The sequence below is a fragment of the Vigna angularis genome, chromosome 9 (genome assembly GCF_016808095.1).
Source record: "Vigna angularis cultivar LongXiaoDou No.4 chromosome 9, ASM1680809v1, whole genome shotgun sequence".
NCBI lineage: Eukaryota > Viridiplantae > Streptophyta > Magnoliopsida > Fabales > Fabaceae > Vigna > Vigna angularis.
This window is the reverse complement of record NC_068978.1, coordinates 3,250,934-3,262,241: the sequence shown is the minus strand read 5'-3', so window position 1 is coordinate 3,262,241 and position 11,308 is coordinate 3,250,934. Positions and strand designations below refer to the sequence as shown.

The window sequence follows — 11,308 nt, the reverse complement described above, 5'->3', positions numbered from 1 at the left end:
TTAATGAAGAAGTTCATCAATATATTTTTTTTCTAATTTTCTATAAATATTTTTGAAGTATATCAAAACAAGATTTAGTAGCCATGCATAAATATACAAAAAAGAATAAGAAATATCCAGATTAGAGTCCTGTGTAGGTTTTCTGTGCTTGGTCTGGTGATAATATCCAACTCAAAAGGAAATCGTGTACTGTGAAAGGAATCAATGTGTATTCACAATTTGAAGCTTTAGTATCCAACAAGCAAGATTCAGGGTTTAGCCCCACGCCATGGAGCAAGCGTAGTTGACCACCAGTTTCCCATCAAAACCAAAATTCTAGAAAAAAAAAGGCTCACAAGAGAAAAAGGAAATAAATAACTCTGACATAATGCGAAACATAAACAGTATTTGAAAACAGGAAAAGAAAACGGATATTGGATTTCAAAATCAGAATTCCACTATGATCCTTAGTTTTATTCCCTTTTACGGGGTTGAAAAAATACATATTGAGAGCTGAAAACAACTATTTTTCCATTTTACAAACAAGGTAGATACAAAATGTTAAAACAACTTCAACAAATATTGATCAAATTTTAACTGTAGCATAAACATAAAAAATTTCCTCAGCTTCTTTTTCACAACATACATGAGACCAATATTATAATTGCGAGAAATATTAGTAACTGTAGCACAATAATCATAAATCTGCATGATCTACATTCAATGAAGATATAAAATCAGTGGAAAAAAGGGATCAGGTGATGTCTTACATTAAATAGATCAATGACCAATTCATCAGGGTTTGGTGAAAAAGCACTATTGACATAAACAAACTGCAAAATTAGGAAATCAAAATTGAGTATGCAAAACCTTCATAGAAATAGATGGGAATAGAATACACAATGACATTTTACCAATGTCTCCCTGTGGAGCTGCCGTCGGAGAAAGTCTATCACTTTAACGAATTTATCAGTTCCTGCTATCTGCCATGTAAAAATATATGTAGATTTCATTGCAAGTATTACTAAAATAATGACATTAAAACTATAATTAACAACTTCCTTCGTTTAATGTGAGGCTCCTTAAACCTGCATTTTTATGAGTAGATTATACATATTCTTATCATCAAGAATCACAGACAATCCACACAGAAAGATAGTTTGTATTCTTCTTTCCCCACCATCAACACCAAATTCGGAGTGTAATTTCTTTTAGAGAGAAAATATCATGGATAGTACTGTGCATATTAAATAAAAGAGTCCAGTTTAAATGGAAGGAAGAAGGCCAAAGAAAGTTACTATAAACTATATAAAAAGGTCTAAAGCTGTAAGCATTTTGAAGAATTTTTTTTTTATGGATCACAATAGAATCTATCATCCATTTAACCAGTCCCAACCAGTGAGATATAGTTTAGTTATATAGTTTAACCCAATTACAACTAGTTCATCATATTACTGAACTGGATATAGAAGGAAATTCTGAGGGAAAAATTCAGCAATGGCTAGCCTGTATCTGAGAGGATTCACGCAAGTAATTTTTCATGTCATTCCTAATGCACATGGTACAGGGAATAAGGACAGATACAATCGGCAAGTAAGAGAAGCAGAAAAAAGACAGGAAAAAAAAATATTTATATACAACAATATTGATGCAGAAATGTGAAACAAGAACATTACTTTGTACACTTTAAAGTAAATTACGTCTAGAATATTCCTCACAGTGATTATTATGCATATCATGCTGCTTCCAAGCACGAATTACATCCTAACCAACCACTGTGAGCTGAGACACGAAATCTTGGGTTACCATTGCAAATTGTTAAGTTTCTCAAGGAGAGACATTAGGAAGATTTGAAACCAATGAGTTGTGGACAAAGTTATATACGAGACTAGAATACCACTTTCAAGCCAAAACCTTAAGACAATATGTTTTTGGGTCTTTTTGTCTATATATTGTCCATCTCACTCATATTTACTCAATGTGTGACTTCGAATTCACTTTGAATTCCTAACAATCTACCCGTCAAGCGTGACCCTCTTCTACGTTGGAACAACTCCCTCTCAATCAAAAGCACTTTTTAAGCATTAATATCTTAGTAGTAGTGACCCTTCCTTTGTACCATCATTTTACAATAGGACACGCTTTCTTGAATTAAAGGCTTTCGATACAAGGAATCCTCAAACTCGTTCGAGCAATCACCAAAATGAACCATAGATTCTAAATACCACTATTAGATTCTTCAAAGGTCAGGGAAATTCAACGCCAATAAGTCATGAATAAACCTATATAAGATTTATATATTTCCCATCTTAAGATAATAATTTTATGGATCCTTTTGCTTATATATTGCCCATCTTACTCACTTTTACTCAATGTGAGACTTCCAACTCACCTTAAATTCCTAACAATCTCTCGTGTCAAGTGTAAGTCTCTCCCACACTGGAACACCTCTCTCTAAAATGGAAGCATTTTTTAAGCACGAGTATCTCAATGATGACCCTTCATTTATTTTACCATCATTATAATACAACTAGACACGCTTGCCTAAAACAAAATACTTTTATTTATAAAAAGAATCCTCAAACTTCAAGATTCTTCACTACTTTATATCATTCTTGTCCAAACCATCACCAAAATGAACCATCGGGTCTAATACCACTATTAGGTTTTTCGAGGGGAGACACGGAAAGATTCAACACATATGCGTCATAAACAAAGCTATATAAGATACTAGGACACCACCTTCAATCCAAAACCCTAAGATTATAGGTTTATGGATCCTTCTATTTATATATTGTCCATTTTACTCATTTTTACTCAATGTAAGACTTCTAACTCACTTAAGTCCCCAACACAAAGCAATTCAAGCACTTGCCAGCCAAGATCCAAGAACACACCCTGACCCCTCTAATTTTAGGCAATCAATACGAAGTATTATGCATAGTCTCACTTCCCTGAACTGGATAATCATTATCTGCAGCCCTTACAAAATACAATTGGCAGCCTCTCAAGCTCCAAAGAACCACAAATTGGGATCTTGAAATCAAACCAAATGATAACGTTGTTCAGTTACTACTCTTATGCTTAGAAGAGAAATAAATACGTTTATCCTGGTTATCAGTTCACACAAACCACACTGAACTTTTCTGTTCTATACTATTTACTTATCTAGCATATCTTCATCTCCGTCCAGGTAAATTTAAACGAAGACACAAATAGAAGACCTTATCCACAATTTAAGATGTAAAGATTAATTTGGGTTAACCTAACCAATTATGACAATTCGCATGCCCTCTTCATTGAAACCCTTACTAAATCCAGGCACAAGATTATACCTTCCATCAATTCAGATTTATGCACCACCCCATACACAGAAACTCAAATTTAAAACAAATAAAGCATAGCTGGCATAAAGAAACTTCTTTTTTTCAAAATAAGCGGAAAGCATGCAAAGACGTTTCAAATAACAATTTTGATGATGAATTTGGAGAAATAAAAGATACCATTAAAGAGGAAGGTGCAAAGGAAATACCTTGAACTTGGATTGCTTGAGTATAGGAGCATCACCGGTGGCTCTGAGATGAACAACCACTGTAACAGAGAAAAAACCAAATTCAGAAAAAGAAAGGGAAAAAGTTTGATTGATTGAGGAAGGGAAAAGGTACCTTTACGAACAGAACTTGGCGATTCAGCAGACATTGTCCTCAGTTCACTGTTATGTGACGGGCTTCCTTCACAATTATCCCTGTTTCTCCTCTTTAAACAATCATCGACAATAACAGGTTTTCTCTTATTAATAATACATTTAAATATAGTTTTTCTAAGCAAATTTAAATTTGGTTTTAGATTCAGTATTTTTATTTTTAATATAAAAATATTTTAACTTTTATGTAAGCGCTTGTATATTCACATCGTTATTTCATTAAAATACAATAACTATTAAAATATAAAACTTTATTATTTATTGATTTTATTGTTTTAATAGAAAAGTAATACAATTTAAAAAATATAAAATTTTATAATAATAATAATATAAAAAAAATCCAATTAATTAATCTATTAAATAAACAAACTATTTTTTTTATTAAGGAGTAAAATTGTTAGATTAAAAAATGACAAAAATGAAAGTTACCAAATAGAATATCTCAGATAATAAAATTTTAAAATTTAATGTTCTCAAATTATATATATATATATATATATATATATATATATATATATATATATATATATTTATATATATATATATATTTATATATATATATATTTATATATATATATATAACTCTTATCCACAAATGTTAGATATCAAATTATCAGTTACTTCTAAGTAATCTTTTGAAAAGTCAACAACATACATATTTCATGGATTTAAGTTTGTTTAAATTTATTTTAGAATTATAAATAATACTTAATGGTATTTTAATGTGTATAAAATATAAAGATAAACTATTATTTTCATCATAATCAAAATTTGAACTATTTTTTTAAATATACAAACTATATTTTAGATTTACGAGAATAATTTATGTTGTGGCATAAAACTGTTTTTGACTATTTGATAATTATTTTAAAAAAATTATAAATTTAATTTGGCAAATCACATTTATAACCAATAATGCTTGGATGTCATCCAGCCATAACACTGCCCAGTATTATTACCAGACAGAAAAACCTGTTATTAATCAAAACAGTCACACCATAGTTTGGAAAAGAATTTATATATACAACACCTATCACAAATACCTAAAAACAAACCATGGTAGTAGACAGAGGCAAGCATGGTTGGAAAAGGTAAACAGGTAAGGCAAACTCACTTGCAGTGTTAGATCTCCAATCCTCTCCAGTTCATGAAATAATAGATTGGCATAACTTCTATAAAGTAAAAACTCATCACCATGTAAAATTTGCGCAATTATATCATTAACACGATTATGGCCATCTTTGGATTAACATTCACATGAAAGAAAAAACCTACAATAAAATAAAATGAAATTCCCCATAATTTAAAATCAAAGTATGCAGCTAAGGAACAGAGAAGGAAGATGAGAAGTGTTCTATAAAAATTAAGTGCATGAGTTAATTTTAGTTCATAGCTAAAGTTAAATTCATAGGTTATTTTTTTCTAACGAGCAATTACAAGAAGTGTGTCTAAATCACAAATGGGCAATCAAGCACTTTCGTTCCAATCACTATAAATTATCAAACATCAAATGCATAAACAATTAGAATAGAAAACGAAGGGAATTAATGATACTAAGGACTCCATTGGATTAATTTTTTTCATAAACAACAAAAGGGGGAAAACTAAGGGAGGGCAAGTTAAACGAAGAAGAATTATACCGAGTGTTGCTGGTCTTGGGGGAGCAGAAGGAGCGAGGGTGAAGCTGTGTTGTTGTGGGAAGGGGAAGGGATTGTAGGGTTGGAGGATGGTGCGGGGTTTTGAGGGTCCAATGATGAGGGTTTGGACGACGGTGATGCGCTTTCCGCCATTGATTTTGATGTGATGGATTGATCGGTGCTATGATGCGGCCATGGGCGCGCACGGGAAGGCGCAGAGAGCTGAGTTGAATTGAAGGAAGGCGGAAGGCTGGAGAATCGATCTGCGTCAAGAACCTTGCTTTCGAACAACACAAACAAAACAATCTCTTCCTTTCTTCAAAATTGAAAAACCCTTTTATCCATTAAGATCAAAATTAAGATTAGCGTATACTGAAACCAAGAATTCCCACCACAGTCTCCCTCCCTATCACCTTCTCCACCTCAAAACGCAACCCACCGCTGCCGCAGCAAAATCAGAGCCACTGCATTAACATGAAAAATAATTCTACTTCAAAAGATGAATAATATTAATGCAATTAGAAAGTTATAATTTATTAATATAAATTTTCAAATTCAACAAATGTTTTTTTTATGTGTAATTCGATATTTTTCATTGCAGTAGAATAACTCCAATATAAATTTTTAATACAAATAACATAAAAATACTGTAAGTAAATAAAAGGAGGCAGAGAAAAATTCTATAAATGGACTAAAGAGAGATATATAATAGAAATACTCGGTGAAAGAATAATAAGTTATATAAGAAAAAAAAGTTATAGAAAGTAAAATAAAATAAGAGTTAATAGTGGATAAGGAATATACAACTATTCATATAATTGTATAATCATTATGATAGAGGTTGTTATAGATGTACAAGAGTTTTTTTTTGGTAAGTATTCAACCAACATAATGTTTCACGAATTGTCTTCTTTATAGAGAAAAATAATCTAATCAAAATACTTAAATTTATGAAATATTTTAAATTTAGTTAAAATATAAAATTAAGAAAGAAAATTTATCACTAGAGGGGTTTAATCATCGTTTGCCCATAAAAATGGGTTGGGTAGGATTGGCTTATCAAATAAAGATGAGCCACTAAATAGTTGACAAGCTAGAGTGTTATTTTCTTTTTAATTTTAGCTTTAAACCTTTTTAATTTGTTTTCAATTTTTTTAAAATAATATTTTAAAAATTTATATATATATATATATATATATATATATATATATATATATATATAAATGAATATTAAAAGTATATCTAATCCTATAAAATATTTTCTAAACTTTTATTTATTAATTATGATTTTTAATTAAATAAATTAAAATAATTATTATATTTACATGTTAAATTATTTTATTATAATTCATAATTGAAACTTAATTGGTAAGGCTTAATGATTTAAATTATAATAGTATTATATATTTATATTTTTTAAAAATATAATATAAAAAAAGTTAATCTTTAAAATTATTTTAATTTTAATTTTTAATTTAAAAAAACAGACCAACTAACTGAGCCAAGCTAGACTGGATTAATCCTTATTTGACAGGTTTATGGTTTGAAATTTTCAATCCAACTCATCTTATTTTGAACGGGCTGTCAGGTCAGCCCATCAAGCCCTACCCGTTTCCACCCCTACATATAAAGACCATATGCCATAAAAAAATTTAATCAATTATTGAGAGACATGTACATAATTAATAATATCGATTGAACGTTTAACATATTACAGAAATAATGAACGTGGAGGTAGGATGATTTTTGGAAGAATATGGTTAAAAATACTAACATTTAAAAGAGTTAAAATTGTAAAAATGTTAATGTAATTTCTTTTTATTTATTCTATTTCTATATGTTATAATGGGTTGAAACATACTAAGTATTCTAATGTTATAAATATATTTATTTTGTCGATGAATTAACTAGTTAATCAAAACATCAATTACTGATAAAGGATTCATTTGCCACCCTTACTCCACTCTTACAGATTGACAATGTGAAATCATTCGTCTGTCGAATGGATTTTTTTTTTATCAACAAAGAATATTTAAATTTATAATGAAACATTTAGGATACTCTAATTCATTTACACATTATTTACATAGTTCAAAAACTTTAGTTTCAGACAATTTTTTAATGTAGAGATCACTACGTAATCCAAAATTTTGAAACATTGTCTTAGATGAATGGAAAGTTAACACGAAAACAGATTAATCGTCTGTGGAACGGAATGTCTCTAATGGGAAAGCAGATGAATGATTTCATGAATGAATAGTAAGTGTTTGTACCCTAACACGTATCCACGTTCATCTTGCAGTGAATTTGTTCTCATGCTGCCTAACTTTTTGTTGTAGTAGCTCATGTCATTCCTTTGCAAAATTATAGGGATAAAGGACCAGTGTACATACATGGAGTTTTCTTCCTGATGATACAATTCTTGTGAATAGTAGGTATTACAAAAGACAACATGATTTATATATCAAGATAGTATCTACAGGAGATATAAGAAGATTTAGTGGTAAAATTAGAATAGAAGGTGTGTGAGGCTGGAGGTTCAATTCTTCCACTAATAATTAGAAATTATAAGATTAATTTGAAAATTTTGAAAAGAAAGGTAGAAGAGATTATAAGTTCGTGAACATCATACACCTAAACTTTAGTTTTAGAATTTCAAGTGTGAGTCTAAGTCATATATAGGATAGAAATAAATAGTAGAACATCATATAAGGTTGAAATCCATTTAACACATTACTTTAAGATTTTTAGTAGAGAGTGGTGTCAATCCCTTATGTAGTTTGATTAAGGTCCAACATTGGTGTTGTATCTCCCCAATGAACTGTAACCCATTGTTTTAAGGTTTTAGATAAAGAGTGGTGTCAATCCCTTATATAGTTCGATTTAGGTTTAATCAGTATTGTATCTCTCCAATGAATATCATTCTCGATAACTCTAGATTTATTGTGCAACTTCAACATCATGCCAATTTGCCTTAATATAGTTCTTGGTTTTGAAAACCTTTGTTTGTGGGATCCTTGCACTAGTGCAGAAATGACCTTTAACATCACGCGTATAATGTCTGACCACCGAAAATCCGACATAAAAAATGATCGATGACATTTTTGTAAGTAAAACGTCATTATAGAAATCGGTTCCTCCAAGGTCAGACATCAAATCCGAACCCTCCCAAAATAAGACGTCAAAAAGGTCTGAAAATATCTCATTTTAAGCGTCAATATTAATTTTTTTTACAACATAGATATCGGGCCTTCCAAATCAGACGTCAAATTCTTCTTTAGACGTCGGTCTCCCCAGATCAGACGTTAAAAAGGTCAAAAAATATCTCATTTTAAACGTTAATATTAATTTTTTTTACGACATAGACGTCGGGTCCCCCAAAACAGACGTCAAATCCTTCTTTAGACTTCAGACCCCAGATTAGACATCGAAAAGATCCGAAAATAAACGTCGGTATCTCCATATCAAACGTCAAATTGTCTGTCAGAAGCTGCAAAATCAGAATTTAAAGGTTACTTTTGCAGACATTAGACATCAAACATAGCAGGGGCCGACATCTAATACACATTAGACGTCAAAAGCCTAAAATAACACACATTAAAAACTATTTTTATGTTAGTGTTGGCGTGTAACATCTCTTTTTCAGTACTGTGTTCCTTTTCAAGAACATCTGATTTCGTAGCTAATAATTAGAAGAAACAAGACTCCAAATCCACAGTTACTTTTTGCTTGTCGATGGCTTCATAAAAAGCTTTCCCGTAATCTCTGGTCCGCTTGATTAGCACCAAAGGAATATCTTTTTCCAAACCACATTCGACAATGACATTCCTTCCTCGTATTCACTTTTATCGTAATTAAAACCAAAGTTATTCCCATGACGATAATAAGTATTACCCAAAAATTTATTAACACATCACCTTTTATTGTTCTTTTGTTCTCCACATTCCTATGCAAAGAAATGGACAAAAATTGTGTTTTTTACTACAACAAGCAGAAGCTATTTATTTCAGCAATACCATATACGAATACTACATATCTTTTCAAATATCTCACCAACACTATCTTTTTACATCACTTATTTTTCTTCCTCTATAAATATCAACTAAATTGAGTATCTGTCGATATTATTTTTGTATTTCTGTTTATTTGTTACAAAGAGGATTTACAATGTAAAGGTATAACTTTTAAAATCTAAAATACAAATAAAGCGGTTAAGCTTTGAAACTAGATCAAGTTTTATTCAAAGAGATGTAACGTAACGTGATCGAATTAATGTGAGTGATAAGAAACATTTATATATGCATGCAGATATGTTTGTCTATTTTACAATCAAATGAAACCTTTCAGCCAAAAACATTGTCTTGAAAATAATGATGAAGTAATCCAAACACGCTGAGCTCAGTTTATATAGCTTTCTTACTTTCTTTAATTGCTTCATAGCCAATCAAATCCGGTCTCTGTAAAAGTTGTCACTGGTAGAAATTCAAAATTCGGGTCATACAGTGAATCACCCCAAGAAAAGTGAGTGGTTTCACAGGATGATTTTGGAGATAAATACCCTTTCTCAACCGAACTAGGGTTATCATTATCTTCAAGTATCTTGTTTCCTTGACAAGATGATTCAGGAAAATCCATCTTGAGTAGCTCCGAGAAGAAACTGCCATCCATTTCAAGATTTTCCATGAAATTCAAAACTGGATCATTCTTACTCTCTGAAGACGGAGACACCAGAAATGCCTTCATTTTGCTATGATCACCGACATTGCTCTTATTGTCTTCATCATTATGGTGACTAATTTCGTCACTGACTGTGACCTTACTCCACCTTGTTGCTTTAGTCTGTACAAGACACGAACCTTTATCGTATTGCCATTCTTGGTTCTTCAAATTTTGATCATGCTGAACCGTGTTTAAAGTGTTTCGTGCACCACCATTTGTAATGGAGTATCCTGGGGTGCCATTCTGAAGTTTCCTTCCAATGTTGGTGTTCCAATAATTCTTGATTTCATTGTCTGTTCGTCCTGGAAGCCGTCCAGCAATCAAGGACCACCTAAAATCAATGCAACACTTCTGTTATTCTATGAAATCTGCAACAATTGATACCATTTTCAAATCAATACAATGTAAATAACAAACACTCCTAGAGAGATAAAAAATTAGTAATGATTAGGAGAAAGACAGAAAAACATGTACTATAATGTCTGTAGATATACCTGTTTCCTAGAAGATTGTGAAGCCTGATAATTAGCTCCTCTTCATCATTAGTAATGTTGCCTCTCTTAATGCCAGGTCTTAGATAATTCAACCATCTCAGTCTGCAACTTTTCCCGCATCTCTTAAGACCTGCATGAAACCATTGCACATATCAGAAAACTAGTGTTTGAAAATTAACCAATTCAAGTTTCCAAGTTATTCGAACCGAATCAATCAATGATGTATACGAAAGTGTGCAAGTTGATCCATATATGCATGCATTCATTCATAGTCATGACCTGCTCTTTTGGGCAAGTGTCTCCATTTTCCTTCGCCATGGACGTTAATGTATTCCGTGAGAATTTTATCTTCCAGAGCTGTCCATGCTCCTTTGTTCAAACCTTCTTTAGAACAACAAGGACTTCTTCCCATCTCTTTCGAGCACGTGGTTCACAAATGTATGTGAGTGTGATGAAGAGAGTGAGAAAGATGGTATGTGCTGGCAGCTGATGGGTGCGTAATCACGTATGCTCTATATATAATATGCATAAATACATTATTCTTATTAGGGAAGACCCAAAAGGAACCCTTTCTGGGTCTCCACCACCAATAATTTGCTCGTTAAAGTATTTTCATCGAATATAAATTAGCTTAATTAGGGATTCAGATCAGCTTGTCTCATATGAACCACATGCAGTTTTGACAATGTTTTCAGTGAATGGAGATTAATTAATTATTACAAAATAAAATAAAACTCATACGTCAATACACCCATCTGCCATTCATACACATCACT

At 31.4% G+C, this 11,308-nt stretch overlaps 2 protein-coding genes across 4 annotated transcripts; both read right to left on the bottom strand.

Moving 5' to 3' along the window:
• On the bottom strand, positions 1-5,838 carry LOC108319306 (ubiquitin-like protein ATG12). Of its 3 annotated transcripts, none has more exons than XM_017550399.2 (7): positions 5,323-5,659; positions 4,797-4,854; positions 3,645-3,735; positions 3,512-3,570; positions 894-962; positions 750-812; positions 1-315 (listed from the first exon to the last, which is right to left on the bottom strand). In XM_017550399.2, the coding sequence occupies exons 3-7, from the start codon at positions 3,676-3,678 to the stop codon at positions 256-258; spliced, it is 285 nt and encodes a 94-aa protein (XP_017405888.1). In that variant the 5' UTR covers positions 3,679-3,735; positions 4,797-4,854; positions 5,323-5,659; the 3' UTR covers positions 1-255. The 3 variants fall into 3 exon arrangements, with proteins under 3 accessions (XP_017405888.1, XP_052724721.1, XP_017405887.1); XM_052868761.1 differs by having other exon boundaries at positions 4,797-4,953; positions 5,323-5,458; XM_017550398.2 differs by lacking the exon at positions 4,797-4,854 and having other exon boundaries at positions 5,323-5,838.
• Positions 5,839-9,729: 3,891 nt separating this feature from the next.
• LOC108319312 (transcription factor MYB1) lies at positions 9,730-11,023 on the bottom strand. Its single transcript, XM_017550413.2, has 3 exons — positions 10,812-11,023; positions 10,533-10,662; positions 9,730-10,369 (listed from the first exon to the last, which is right to left on the bottom strand). The coding sequence occupies exons 1-3, from the start codon at positions 10,942-10,944 to the stop codon at positions 9,754-9,756; spliced, it is 879 nt and encodes a 292-aa protein (XP_017405902.2). The 5' UTR covers positions 10,945-11,023; the 3' UTR covers positions 9,730-9,753.
• Between the last annotated feature and the right edge of the window lie 285 nt (positions 11,024-11,308).